The 15196-nt window shown below is 38.0% G+C and overlaps 1 protein-coding gene across 1 annotated transcript in view; it reads right to left on the minus strand.

Moving 5' to 3' along the window:
* Positions 1 to 817: 817 nt before the first annotated feature.
* Positions 818 to 15196, minus strand: part of FMR1NB (FMR1 neighbor) — a 29833-nt gene continuing 15454 nt past the window's right edge. Inside the window, exons 3-5 of the mRNA XM_067723974.1 lie at positions 13594 to 13734; positions 12122 to 12218; positions 818 to 986 (exon numbers count right to left, since the gene is read on the minus strand). Coding sequence (XP_067580075.1) covers positions 818 to 986; positions 12122 to 12218; positions 13594 to 13734 — 407 coding nt within the window. The remainder of the gene's footprint in view (positions 987 to 12121; positions 12219 to 13593; positions 13735 to 15196) is intronic.

Here is a 15196-nt window from a genome sequence, read left to right on the forward strand (position 1 = left end):
TGAGGCTAGAAATGAACACCTTGAGTAATGCACTGCAATTTTCAAAGCATTTTCACATATGCTTAAGCTACACACACACACACACACACACACACACACAGATACACACACACACCCCCTCAGCTGATGGTATCAAGGCTAAGTTACTTGCCCATGGAAATGCCACTACTTAATGGCCTGAGTCTCCTGACTCCCAATCTAGTACCCTATTCCTTGAAGTATACTTCTTTTCTCACAAACCATTTTATTCTTACTGGGCCCTTGGTAATTACTTTGGGAGGAGGAGACCCAGGCCAAGGCTAGGGGATCTGTAAGTCTGCGCAAGTGAAATGAGGCCCAGGTAGTCCCCTCGTGTGTGATCCTGGGATCCCCTCTCTGAACCTCTTCTAATACTGGATTGTGTACGTTTGGGGAGCAGGTAGCTGAAACTACACCTAGGATCCAGGATTTGATCTCAGATTTGTCAGACTCCTGAGGCTATGCTCCTTCCCCCGGATATGCCATGTGGTCAACACACGTGGAGGACCATGGTCATTATTATTTAGCAAGGGTGTCTATCATGGAGCTTCAGAGTCAGGGCAGGCAGATTCCATTTCTTTGTTTCCCTGAAGAGCTGAACTATGTATACCAAATAATATGGCACCCAAACAACCTAGCACATTTCTTGTCCACCTTCCTCCCATCCAGATATCCCTAGTGATAATATTTGTTTCAGAAGCTGATACTCCTGTGGTCCAAACATTTGTGGGATAAAAAAAATAGGCATCAATTGAACCAAGATGTTGATAACAAGAATCAAATATTAAATACTTCAACTTTATATGCTATTGTCATTACCTGTGGTCTCCTGCTCCTTTTCATCACCTAACCCTTCCTCATCTGTTGCTTTCTCTAATGTTCCAGCAACCCTCTTTGGTTTGCGTCTTCGGTTCTTGAAACCCTTTAAAATTCTGTTGACTTTCCTTCGTAAAGGATTGGCCCATATGCTGCAATATTAAAAGTTCAAAGTGAAACCTTACTTCTCAACAGTGACAGAATAATAACAATGGTGGGTTATAAGGAAAAGGCTATTTGCTCACATAACTCTTTACACATTCCCACCTAATTGTTTAATTCCAGATTTAATAACTCTGATAGAAAGTATTATACTTGGCTCACTCATATTTATCATTGTAACCATAATTATTATTCTATATAGCATTATTTTGATCATTGGATCCTCTGCAACAGGAATGCCATCCTACTTCCCTCTGCTGACATCAATGTTACCCACCCTTCAAGATCCAGCTTATATATTATTTGTCTAGATAGCCTTCTCTTTCACTCTTAGCCTATAGGGATTCCTCTCTCTTATGAACTTCAAAACTAAATAGTAATAGTTCACATTACATGATCATCTACAATTTTACAATTTCACACTCACACTCACTATTGCTATCATTGGGTATTCAATCCTGTTCTTCTTTGCATTTGTGTGGACAGTGGATGGAGGTGGGTACTTGAGAGCCTCTCACAGGCCAAGAACTTGGCCAGGTGCTTTACATATTTTATCTTATTTAATCCTCACGACAGCCCTATAAGGTGCAAATGATTAAACTGGGGCTTAAAGAGGTAAGATAACTTATCCAAGGTCATACATAGCTAGTAAATAGAGGTGTTACTAGTATTTGAACTTATGTCTGTCTGACTCAAGTACAGACGTTTTCTATTAGACAACACTGCAGCATTAGCAAATAATGACTAATAACGGCAGGTATGATAGAATTTCTGCATTCCAAGGCCTGTGTATAAGTACTTCATGTGCATGATCTTATTTAGTTGATGAGGCAGGTACTATTTCTATCATTTCCATTTTTCATACAGGAAATTGAGGCACTGAGAAGGAAGGTAATTTGCCCAAGGTCACCAGACTACTCAGTACTGGAGGCAGGATTCAAATCCAGACCTGCTTAAATCTAAAGCACAATCTCTTACCCACTACGCTATTGTAGTCTATTTTGTCTACTGTTGTCTTATTTTTCCCCCCAGAGCTTGGAAATAACTTCAGGCTAGAGCTTTACCTTGTAACTTCATATATCCCACAGAGCCTGGTAACCCAGTGAGGACTCAGGAAATGTTAGTTGATATTTATGTTTACAGAACTTTCACTTTCTAAATACCTAAAAACAATCCAAGGAAAAGAAACAGGAATGCCCAAAGCAGAGGTAAGGATGGAAACACAAAAGAGAAAGAAAGAGAGAAATATTTTCATATAAGATTATGAAGAGGTTTGCATATAAGATTATGAAGAGGTAATGACAGATACATATTCCTATCCTCAGCTCAATGCTAGATAGTGTACAGAAGAGGATACCTGGCCCCAACAGTGCTACTTAGCTATACAGAGCAGCGGGTTCTGTGTATGTGGGGCCCAAAGATAGAAAATCCTGATTTTGACATGACTCTGAAGGTAATACTCACTTTTCTCCCCTAAAACTACATTACTGGGTTGTCACTGAGCTCCACTAGCTAAGGCAGATATGGAGCAAATAAACACCTTTTTCTCAATGAATCATAAAAAGTCTCCAGGCATAAATGAAACAGTGGGTGAAGGCCAAAAATACATTTATATGATTTACCTATGGTCTATTTACATTGCAGTACTGTTAACTGCAGTCTCAAAAAAACCAAAAAACAAAAAACAAAAAACCTGAAACAACTACATAGTTCTCAGTCCCCTCGGGCTACATGTGTTTCAGAATGCAGAATATTTTGGATTTTAGAAAGGTAATATGACATGATATACTGCATATTACATGACACTCTCATGGGGTCTATGGCAGCATCTCATGATCAAACAGTAATATTTCTACAACAAAATATATGAATATTCACTCTAAGCGTTAAATAATGACTAGAAAGTGTCTCAGGTCAGGTCAGATCAGGTTTTGCTGCCAAATGAGTTAGGAAAAAAGTTTTAGGTTTGCAGAACTTCTTGAATTTCAGAATTTTAGATAAGAAATTAGGGACTTATACTTTTTTTCCAATGCTGTGACTTCAATGTATCTTACTTCACATAATTAAAATGACTGTGTTTTCTTTACCCACAGATTTTATTTTAAATTTCATGGTGTACATTTCCCCTTAATTAACAAAGAAAAATGCAACACAGCCTTATTATTTTAAAACTCACTGCACTGGTTTAGGTTGCAGAGGACTTGGTATTAGGTTCAACCTTCTAACATTACTGAGATCCAAAGTTACATTTTCTACCCAATATCTAATGAGAATGCTCAAGGGGGAAAGTAGGGGTGAGATTATTTGTTCAGTGTCCTAGAGGTGATTTTCTTCTTTTCATATAAAATGTCATATACTGTCACCAGCATACTCACACTTGAAATATACAGATCAACTTATCCAATACTCATTCACTCACTGACACATCTGCTCATTTATGAAATTAACGCTATTCTAAACAGCGAGACATAAAGATGAGTAAGACATGGGACCTGCCCTCAAAGGAGCTTAAAACTTATAAGGGAAGGCAGATATATAGGCTGATAATTATATCACATTGAGATAATCCAAGTAGAGGTAAGCAGAGGTTGGTAGAAGATAAACAGGAAGAAGCCTGACCCGATCTGGGCAGCAGGTTTGGGGTAAACTTCCTAGAGGAGGTGACATCTAATATGAGGCCTGCATTCTGGGTGGAGTGAGCCAGATAAAGAAGAGTGGAGATAGATATATGACAGCATTTCTATCACTGGGTAGGTACACTGTGTGAAAAGCTCAGAGTGGCAAGGCAGCAAGTTGTTTGTAAGCATCAAGTAGAATAGTGTGGCTGGAAACACTAAGTAGGCCCACTGGGAATTTCTAGTGATACATATCTATACAGTTGTGAGACTTTTTTTTCCTCTAGGAATTCCCAGAAGCTTAGATGTAGAAGCAGAGAAGTGGTGTGGATTCAATTTCAATGAAGCAAAGGAGCTGGAAAGACTGTATTGATGTAACAGGCAATAGGATCCAGGGTAGATAAAGAAATCAGATGATGTTAAAAAGGTAGAAGACCAGGGGAAAAGAGAGCGTTAAAGAGTCTGGAGGTCTCAATGAAAACAGGGGTAGCAAAAGTAAAGAAAGGAAAAACCTAGAAAACAAGGCACACACACACCCCGCTCCATGGTCAAAGAGTAGGATTTTGAAGTTTAAGATTTCAGAGACTCATAGGTTCAATGTTTGATGAATGATAAGGTTCAGGATATGGGCACAAAAATGGGTGGCCAATGCAGAGTGCAGGCAAGAGTCCTCAGAATTGAGTACATCAGGGAAGTCTAAGGCTATGGACTTAGATGGCTCATAACATGGACAGCGAGGCTATCCAGGAAGATGATCAGATGGAGAACACAACATCTAGCAAGTGCCTAAACCAAGCAGGAGCTCAATAAAGATATGCAGAAAGAATGAATGAATAAACGGTTGAACTGGAGAACCTAGTGCAATTCCAAATGGGCTGTGTACCAGATTCATTTGGGGTGCTTTAAAAATATAAATTTCAGGACCAAACCTCAGACTTACAAAATCGGAATCTCTTGGGTAAAGCCCGGCAATCTGTATTATTAAATATTCCTAAGGTTACTTCCACAGAAGCCATCTACAGTCCACAGTTTGAGAAACACTGATCTAGTGGGTTGATTTTTCCATGTTCCTTAATAAACTATAATTCATTAATATAAATATAAATTATTTAAGATAGTTAAAGAACATAACATCACTTTTATAGCTAGGAAAGCTTATAAATTTAACTTATCATTTGCAACGTCACAAAACAGTCATAAAATCCACAGAAATGACTAACTAGATTATTCCAATAATTATTTACTGATTTGCTTACCACATGGTCTAGAGATCAGTGGTTCTCAAACCGGAGTGTACATGAGAATCACTTGTTGGGCTTGTTAAAACACAAATTGCTGGACTTTAAACCTAGAGTTTCTGATTCAGTAGGTCTGGGGTGGTGCCTGAGAATATGCGTTTCTTACATGTTCCAAAGGGATGATGATGATACCTGTGCAGAAACCCCATTTGGGTATCCCCAGTTCTAGACTCAAAGAAGTATGAACTTGGCCCCAGTGTCCTCACAGAGGTTACAATTTAGCTAGAGAAAGAAAACAAACAATAGGAAACAAAGGATAATTACATGTTAGATTATGTGGATAAGAATACCAGCACAGAAAGAGGTTTTAAGACAAGACAAAACACTGGAATCTGGAGCAGTTGCAGAGCACTTCATGGAAGAGTTGGGGCAGCTGCAATTTGAAGGTAAGAAAGAATTCAAACAAGTGAAGAGGATGAAGAAGAACAATCCCAAGATCTAGGAAGAACATGGGCAAAAGAACAGAGGCAAGAATAAAGCCTGGGGTATGCCAAGAAAAGTAAAGAGAGTTCCCTGGCTGGAGCAAAAGATACATGGAGTATTACAAGAAATATTACTGGAGTTATAGAATGAGTCCAATATAGATGAAAGCCACAGCCCTTCGAGTGGACTTGAAGCAACAAGATGCTGCTGTTTTTATCTAATTTTCTTCCTATTTCCTATAGTAAAAAGAGAAAGAAATCGGAAGACAGATTGGAATCCTTGCTCTATCACTACGTAATCTTGAGCAAGAAGCCAAACCTTCCTGCACCTGTCTTGAAGGTCACACACGACAATGTATGTGAAAACTTCACATAAACTGGAAAAGGCCAAACATGCTCATTGTTTTTATCTGTGCCTTTTGAGTGTGACTTTCTATCTTGGATACTTGTATATACCCTTTATTAGACTATGTGTCCCTTGAAAGCACAGAGCATGATCTGATTCACCTCTTTGCCCTTCACAGCACCGAACAGATGGCCTGGAATCCAGATATTCTTGAATGCATTAGAAGTTCTTGAATGATATAATGAAATGAAATAATGCTATTTTAGGAAGATAAGCCTGGCAGGATATAACAGGATGGATTAGAAGGACAGTAGACTAGGGGTCCACGTATATGTCCAAATTAGCTTGGCAAGCATCCTTACTCACTCTCTCCTTCCTAACGGCACAGCCACACATTCCTATTGAAGGGCCAGGAAACTTCTCCAGGACCTAAAGCCTAGCCATCTTCCAAAAACCACCTGCAGCCCCATCGCAGTTATTGTGTCTCTTGTATAAATTATTTGCATTGGACATATCATCTCAATGCTCTCCTCAGTTCCCAATTCTGCCTTTGCATTTGGATGCTAGCTAGTCTTGTGTTACGGACTGAATGTTTGTGTCCCTAAAATTCATCTTGAAGCCCTAGCTCCCAGTATGGTTGCATTGAAGATGGTACCTCTAGGGAGTAATTAAGGTTAAATGAGGTCATAAGGATGGGGCCTTGATCAGTAAAATTAATGTCATTATAAAAACTAATTTTAAAATTCTTTTTAGTAAAAACCAGACAGCTTTCTCTTTCTCTCTCTACCCCCCTCACAGGCATCATGGAAAGACCATGTGAGCACACAGAGAGAAGGTGGCCATCGGCAAGCCAGGAGAGCCCTTACCAGAAACCAAATCAGCTGGCATCTTGATCATAGACTTCTAGCCAGCAGAACTGTGAGAAAATAAATGTTTACTGTTTAAGCCAACTGGACTGTGGTATTTTGTTATGGCATCCCTGGAAGACTAATATATTTTGCTCCCCTTTTGCTCCTCTCCTGAAACCACTTACTTAGGACAGCAGTTGACAACATAAAAGGCCTGGACTAAGCTGCGACTATAAAATATGAAGAGGTAAATCCCAGACTCATCCCAAAGGAAACCAAAAAAATGACAGGGAGCCTGAAGGAATAGAATTACATATTAAGGATAAAGGAAAGTAAATAGTCACAGATGATTCCAAGGTTTCTAGCCTGGGAGACTAAAGAAATCACTGACAGAAATGAACGGGTGTCAAGGGGAGATGATTTGGGAGAAAAAGAAGTTCAGTTTTGCAATGCTGCAGTAAGTGCATTTTGCACTAACAGAACACCCAATTCATGAAGGCAGTTGGAAATATAAAACAGATAGAGGTGAGGATTTCAGGATGTATGTTTAAGAGTCATTTATCCAAACAAGCACAGAACATTATGTTCAGAAAGGACTTCAGAAATTTTCTAACTCAATTCTCTACTCTAACTTTATGAGAAAATCAACACCAAAAAAAGTTAAGCTCACTATAAAACTGGTAGTGAAGGCAGAAGTAGAACACAGATCTTTTAAAATATTCTTTCTACTACATACTTGTAATATTCTCTGATAGATGAGAATAAGGCTTTGGGAGACAACCACAGTTGGGAAAACAAAGAGAAGCAAATTGAGGTGGATCAGAATGGTAAGGAGAACAATGAAATCCAAGGAAGGAAAGTTTCAAAAAGGAAGCAGTCAACAGTGTACTTGTGACAAAAAGGTCAAGTTGGATGGAAACTGAGAAAAGGCCACTGCATTTTGCAATGAGGTTATTAGTTACTTGGCAACAAACTCTTCTTTTTAATAGTACCTAATATCCCAGAATTCTCTAAAATGCTGCCCTTGGAGTCCCTGCAATAGGAATACCTCAGACATATAATCCGCATATAATGAGGTTCTCTTATTATTTCAATAACTAAATTACCTTGAACAGGGTCCAAGAAGAACTGGCTTTATGTGAATTTCAAATCTATAGTGACTCATGTTAGATTAAGGGTTCCAGTTTGCTCACATTCTCATCTGATCATATTTTGTCAAAGTTCTTACAGCCCAGCCATACTTTTAAAATTTATAGACTTTATTTCCTTTCTTTGAATTCATATGTATATAATCCTAGGAACTTCAAACCTTTCAGCAGTTGGCTAATTACTGCATAATCCTTTTCAAAATAACATTACTAATTATATTGTACAGTATAATGAGACACACAAACATAGGGATTTGAAAATGTAAATGCCTATTTTTAAAATTCAATGGGTGATGATTTTTAGGCAATTTTTGACACATTTATTCCCAATTCTTTACCTCCCATTCTATGAGAGTAAGTGGTATTAAGATTATCTACATAATGAAAACCACATTATAATACAGAGAATCACTCAGCAGGATTTGTCTAAATGTAGAAATTTTCAGTAACAGCCATCTGGCAAGCAGCAACATTGAAAGTGTATGGGGGATGTGCTATTTACATCATCTGTGTATCAGATGATCTACAATCTTAAAAAAACATGGCTTTTTTATTAGTTGAAAGAAAACATAGTCTTGTCATTTTCAGACTGAGTTCTGAATTTTTCTTAATTCGAACTTACAAATTCAATCTGACAGGAAGAAAAAGAACATTGAAAATACACTTCATCTGATTTTAATAGGCATGGTATTACAATGTTTGAATCTTTCACCTTACTAAAGCTATGTACACACTCAAGTATCATATCACTATATAATACACAGGATGTTTAACTGGCATATACATACAGATTAAACTTTATATAAAAACAGATAAAGATTAGAAGCTGAATTTTGCACTTGAAACTACTGTTATTGGCACTGTATTACTGTAACAGGAAAAATTCAGCCACCCCCTTTCTCCTCTCTCGCCCTAGAGCCCCCTCCCCTGCTTCCTTTTGTCCCAATCCACCTGTTTGTTCCTTCATCTCTATGTAAGTCTTAAGCCTACCAGTGACACTTAAACCTAATGAGGCTTCTGATCCCTATTAATGAGAATAAAAATAGATCTTACATAACCTTGAGGACATAATGAATTTCAAAATGCATCTTATATGCGAGTTTAATAAGGCTATTAGTAGCAAATTCTTAGAAAGCTTTTCACTAATGCTCTCTGTTCCCTTTTGTATATGTGAACCAGTTCAAGCTGGCTTGAGTTTTCTGTTTACCTGGTTCATACCACACTTGAATATAGAAGTAAACTACAGATTCAGTTACAGATTATTAAAGGGGCAAAGTTCAGCCACTCCTGCTTAGAAATGATAAGCATTTAAGGGATCTATAATAAGGAGACTCCATCTGGATGTAATGAATTCTGTGGGAGGGCCCCCTCCCCACCTAACCCAAATCTTGTCCTCCCTTCAAAAACTCAGCTCAAATAGCACTTCCACCATGGAGCCCACTCTTTCCTCTCCCACTCAGCCTTATCCCCAATGCCTCAGAACTTTTATAAGTTACTGCCACCACTCATTTTAGTCCTTAATTATATTCCATCTTATATTGTTCTTAATATGTCGTGCTTGGGATTTATTTTAAGGTAGACTGAAGCTCCTTAAAACTAGAGCCTATCTCTTAGACATTGCTGCATCCTCCACAATACCTAGCACAGCAGTGACTGAACATGGTCAACTGGAGAAAGCGTGAATCAGGCATTAAAAAATGAAATGCATTTGTCTCTGGAAAGTGATTATCCTCTTTAGGTAAACTGCTTTCATTCCTCCCCTCTACTCATATTACTTCTCATTTTTCATCCCTCCAACTCTTGCCAGTTGTTAGCTCCTTAGGTTACCTGTAAATAAAAGGCACTGCCCAAACTATAGGAGCTGAGGAATGTCAAAACATCATTTGTTTGGCTTATGACTGAAGGCCAAAATAGAAGAGCTACAACAGCTTTTTCCTGAAGGAATGTATATTCAATGTATAGGAAAGGATCCAGCAAGAGGAGCTTAAGAGTATCTTCCAGGGACTTCCCTGGTGGCGCAGTGGTTAAGAATCCGCCTGCCAATGCAGGGGACACGGGTTCGAGCCCTGGTCCGGGAAGATCCCACATGCCGTGGAGCAACTAAGCCCGTGCACCACAACTACTGAGCCTGCGAGCCACAACTACTGAAGCCCACGCGCCTAGAGCCCATGCTCCGCGCAACAAGAGAAGCCACCGCAGTGAGAAGCCCGCGCACCGTGACGAAGAGTAGCCCCCGCTCACTGCAACGAGAGAAAGCCCGTGCGCAGCAACGAACACAACCAACACAGCCAAAAATAAATAATACATAAATAAATAATTTTTCTTTTTAAAAAAGAGTATCTTCCAATGCCTCAAAGGTTCTTCTAACAACGAGGCCCAGATCATGTTACTATAGATATGCATTTCGCTGTGGGCCCCTCTGATTCAGACAAACAACTGTGTTTGGCTTCTTTCTTTTCTTTTTCTAAACCACTACACTTGATTTTACTGCTGCATCTATTTCCCTTTTATGGGATCATTTATTTTACCTACTGTCATTTACTACTGTAACAGTTTATCTAGCTCTTTATTCTTTGAGATGGAGAACAGAAAGTGAGTTAAGGGGATAGCTCTAAAGAGATACCTTGCCCCCAAAAAGGAGGGTTTAGCAGGCTTTGGCCTCCATTTAAACTCCTTGTTTGGTATCAAGGATAGGATCTTTGTTCTAACACAATTATTCTCCTTGCTTCTAAAATCAGCTTACCAGGAAAAGCTGACAGTGCCCCATCCACCCTCAACCATCCACTGTTCCTGGAAATTCAGCTAAGCAGCAAGCTGAAACTGACACCTGCTCTGAGGTTGCAACAAAGAGCTCAGGATGACTGAAGGTACATACCACTCTTACACAAAATAGTAAAGTAAGTAAATAAATAAATAAACTATAGTAAACCAAAATTTATGGCATTCTATATATATACCATTCACATTGTTCAAGTCTCTCAAGCAGTTTGTATTATGTAAAAAGAAGAAAATATGTTCTATTAAAGGATAATCCTCTGGAACTCATTTTAGAGAAAACTCCAGTGTACCTTAGCATCCCCATAAAACTCCTTGGCAGAGGCATAACAGAGGGACCATAACGAAATTATTATACCAGGCCTATTATAACAGATATTCTAAATTGCATGGCATAATCCTAAGCTACCTATTTCTAGCAAATAGTATTTCATTTTTATTCATGGGTTATTTTTATATGAAATCAAGCTTTGGAGGGAAGACAGAAGGGTCAAAAATTCCACTCCTATTCCCATTCACCTGTGAAAAGAAAGAAAAGAAAGAAGCCTAGGAATAGAGATAACTCACTCATTATAGGAAACTAAGTGAAAACTGAGAAAAGAATTGACAGTCATGCAAACTGGAAAAGCTGAAAGGCTGTGACCCAACGGTGTCTTCAAAATGGTCTGAGCAAGTGATGAAAGCAATGAGAAAGTTTAAATCACTATATGACTGCCTTCCAGGCTAGTCAACTCCATCCACTGTATTTCTTTATTCATTTATTCAACAAAAATATATTAAGCATCCACTATATGTGAGGCATTCTGCTATGAACTGAAACTACAATGATGAGTATGACAAATTCATCAGACTCAACGAAAAGGTACAAAAAAGAAAAAAAAAAGACTTAATGATCTTTATTGAAAATAAGGTAACATGTATAGTCTAAATCTTCTGGTGAAATCTAAATAATTTCTTGGTAACTCAAATATCACCTTCTTATTAACTCAAATAAAAACATCAAAGATGCTTAATCTTCAACAGGCAACTTTTCTTTACCAAAAAGTTTAAGGAGGAACTTGCTCTCAGGGTTGTGCTAGTGCCGACCCTGCACTTGCACAAACCTGAGAGTGAGTGCCTCACTCATCCGACCCTAGCCCTGGCCCTGCTCTCTACCTCCACACCCACTCTGTCCCAGCAGGTAGGGAGCTATTTAGAAAAACTTACAAGCATCATGCCAACAGCCCACTGGGATTTTGTATAAGATGCTAATAAGAAATCTGATACAAATTGGCTTGAAGGAAGATCAAGACTTTAAGACCCAATGGTAGGTGACCATCTACTAGATGGAAGCTAACACTTCTGGGAATCCTTCTGATTTGCAGTTAATAACCACTTCCACTCCACATACCCTCAGCTCACTGATTTATTTTTCCTTCCAATTGGGATTTTGTTTGATGAGGGAATGTATAGACTATGTAAGAGGATGTCTTAAATTTATGGAAAAATAAAATAACATGCATTGAAGAAATATTATGGTAACTCAACTTTTAGGTTTTTCCCAAGCTACCTTCTTTTAAACAAAAGGGACCCAAACATAATCCCTGTGCTTTTGGAGCTATGAATAAATGTGTCTACACAGAAATATTCAAGTATACTCAGCAATCAGCAAATAAAAGTTGATGTTTGCCTACCTCCTCTGGCAAAGCAAGTAGCAACAAATGGGCAGACATCCCAGGATGAGAATGCTGATCACACCAAGCCCAAACATCCGGAACATCTGCATAGGCTCTGGTGGTTTAATTATATCCTGTTATTTTTATGACTTAAGCAAGAGAAGCAAATCTGAGCTCTTTCATAGTCTTTATTAAAAAAACTATCAGTTAATAAAGTAAAATAAGGAGGTATTCTTATATGACAGGTAAATATCATTGGTACTCTGTAAGTAGCAGGAGTTCATGAAATGTTCTTGAAATACAACTAAAGGTTACACTTTAAGTATGCTCCCCCCAATGGAAGCCTTAACCAAATGATCCTACTGTTTTTGTTACCAGATTATTACGATTCAGACTATATATATTTCTTCCTATGACCCAAGCATGTTTTTTCCTTGGCCATATGTTATATATCCTACAATACTCAGGAAGTGAATTCATCTATGAATACTTAACTTGACAAAGGAATTGTTTCTTAAATGTTTACTTCTCAACTATAAAACATTATATTAAATGAGAAATCAAGAATATGCAGGTGAATAAGTATATTTTATTCTTATATTCATTTGGAAATGCATTCTAATATGATTGGGGAATTGTAAGTCACGGTTCAATTTTTCCCTCTACAAGAACCAAATGTCTCTTCACACATAATATAAAGACTAAACTGATGAATGAATTATAAACACCATGTGACAGTGTTAAAATTGTAATACTATGTTCATGATCAGGTTTCAGTCCCCATTATTAATACTAGATATTCAACAAAGACCTGTAAATTGAATAGGGACTATATTAACCTAAGACACTGTTTTGCATGTGTCCTTTCTGTACCATTTGTTAGTAGTTAATCATATCAAATATGTCCATGAAGGGACCAACTGGTAATATGTCCCCACTATCCAAATGAAGGAGCAAAAAACAGATGGTCTAGTATTCAAAGCATTGTAAAGAAAAAAAATCTTAAGAGAAGAACCTAATTCAAAAACAAAAGAACAAAGAGAGAAACTGACAGACAGACTTAACAGGAAACATTCAAGTTACTGTTACATACTGAGATGCTGAAGAAAAGATAAATGAGAAGAATTCTACTCAGGAAGAAAAGATGGGAAGAGAAAGTAAGCTAAGGCATGCTTGACTGGTATCTTCTCCCAGGCATTGAGGGTTACATCTCACAAAGCCTGGAATCTATGGGACAAGATAGTGACTAAAGCAAAAGAAAAGATGAAACTAATTTCAAACTGCCATAGTCACATCTAAGGACTAAGCAGAAATGGCTCATGAATAGAGGCCTGACCACCTCAGGACTTTCTACAGGTGGTATTGCTCTAGGGCTGGGAGCCTCCTTTCAATGTTAAGCTGAGGGACCCAAATTTAAACTTATGCCATTGTGACCTGTTTATTCAATTTTTAAAAACAGGAATATAATAAATGTAAAAGGATTAACTTACTGTCTCGTAGCGGGGCAAAACAGTTGAATTTACTGGTCTTGGATGACGAATAACAGCATTTGTATCTCAAACATTCACTTTTGCTAAGATCTTGCAGGTGACGGCAAGGCTTTACCTCCTGATTCTCCTGTACAATGCATGCTTTTAGAAACAAAATGCAAGAAAGAGAATTCAGCATGGTTATTAAGTACTTGCCCTAATTAAATAATTGCTGCAAGACAAAAGAAAAGAAAAACAAACACTTAAGCTTGTACATTTAAAGAAAAGATTGAATGAAATATACAAATAGTAATAAATGCTGAAAAAATAAGAGTTAAATGAAAAGTTACCACAAAGTTACTTAACATCACACATTTTCAATTCTAGATAAACTGCAGAAAAATATAAATTGTTAACAGATCATTGGTAAGGTAGTTTTTGTTTTTTTGGTTTTTTAAAATTTATTTATTTTTGGCTGCATTGGGTCTTCGTTGCTGCACACGGGCTTTCTCTAGTTGCGGTGAGCTGGGGCTCCTCTTCCTTGCAGTGCGCGGGCTTCTCATTGCGGTGGCTCCTCTTGTTGCGGAGCACGGGCTCTAGGCGCGCGGGCTTCAGTAGCTGTGGCTCGCGGGCCCTAGAGCGCAGGCACAGTAGTTGTGGCGCATGGGCTTAGTTGCTCCGCAGCATGTGGGATCTTCCCGTACCAGGGCTCGAACCCGTGTGCCCTGCACTGGCAGGCAGATTCTTAACCACTGCGCCACCAGGGAAGCCCGGTAAGGTACTTTTAAAATGACTATAAACATAAGCTGAGTAGTAGTGATACAAACTTACAGAAAGGGCTAAATAACTAGAACAGGCCAAATGCCCTTAAAACTAACACCTTGTTAAAAGAATACCACAGATACACTCTCACTCAATTTTACTAAGCTGCAGAAATGCACTGAATCCATCAGTGAGACTGAATGTAAGTAAAATTCACACAGTTTACTGCTAGAGAGTAAAATAAGTAATACTATTGGCATTGACCTACTTTCTGTGAACACTTAATCATATTGGCACTGCAGTATGTTTTAAGATTCTTCCTTTTGGCCTTAAGTTACAACTCTATAATTTTGAATAGGCAATGATTTATGGCATGAATACCAAGATTCATGCAACTGTAAGAAATTCATACATATCTGAATCTGTAAGATTCACAAGCTGAAACAGCTGATTTTTTAAACATCCTGCTTTATATAAAAAACAAGTGACAACTAAAAACGCAGATATCAGATTTTTATTTGAAAAGAAAACCTCTACAGTATGGCTTAAGGCCAGCATAGATTCAGTTCAATCTCCAATACTATCAACAACTACAGACTTAGAAAAGTAATAAATGATGTTTTACGATCACTCTGAAGCACTTCAACATCAGCAAAGAATAATATAATGGTTATAAGTATATTATTACCTCTTGGTATATTTTTATTATATTCCTCTACTTTAAAGACTGGCAATTCCTGAAGCTCAGGTAAGAATAACAACAGCTACCATTCATTAGTCACCTATTTGGGCCAGGTATCTTGCTTTACGCACATTATTTCCAATCTTCACAACAAACTCTCAAAATTAGTTTTACAACCTC

This window comes from Pseudorca crassidens, chromosome X, assembly GCF_039906515.1.
Source record: "Pseudorca crassidens isolate mPseCra1 chromosome X, mPseCra1.hap1, whole genome shotgun sequence".
Classification (NCBI taxonomy): domain Eukaryota; kingdom Metazoa; phylum Chordata; class Mammalia; order Artiodactyla; family Delphinidae; genus Pseudorca; species Pseudorca crassidens.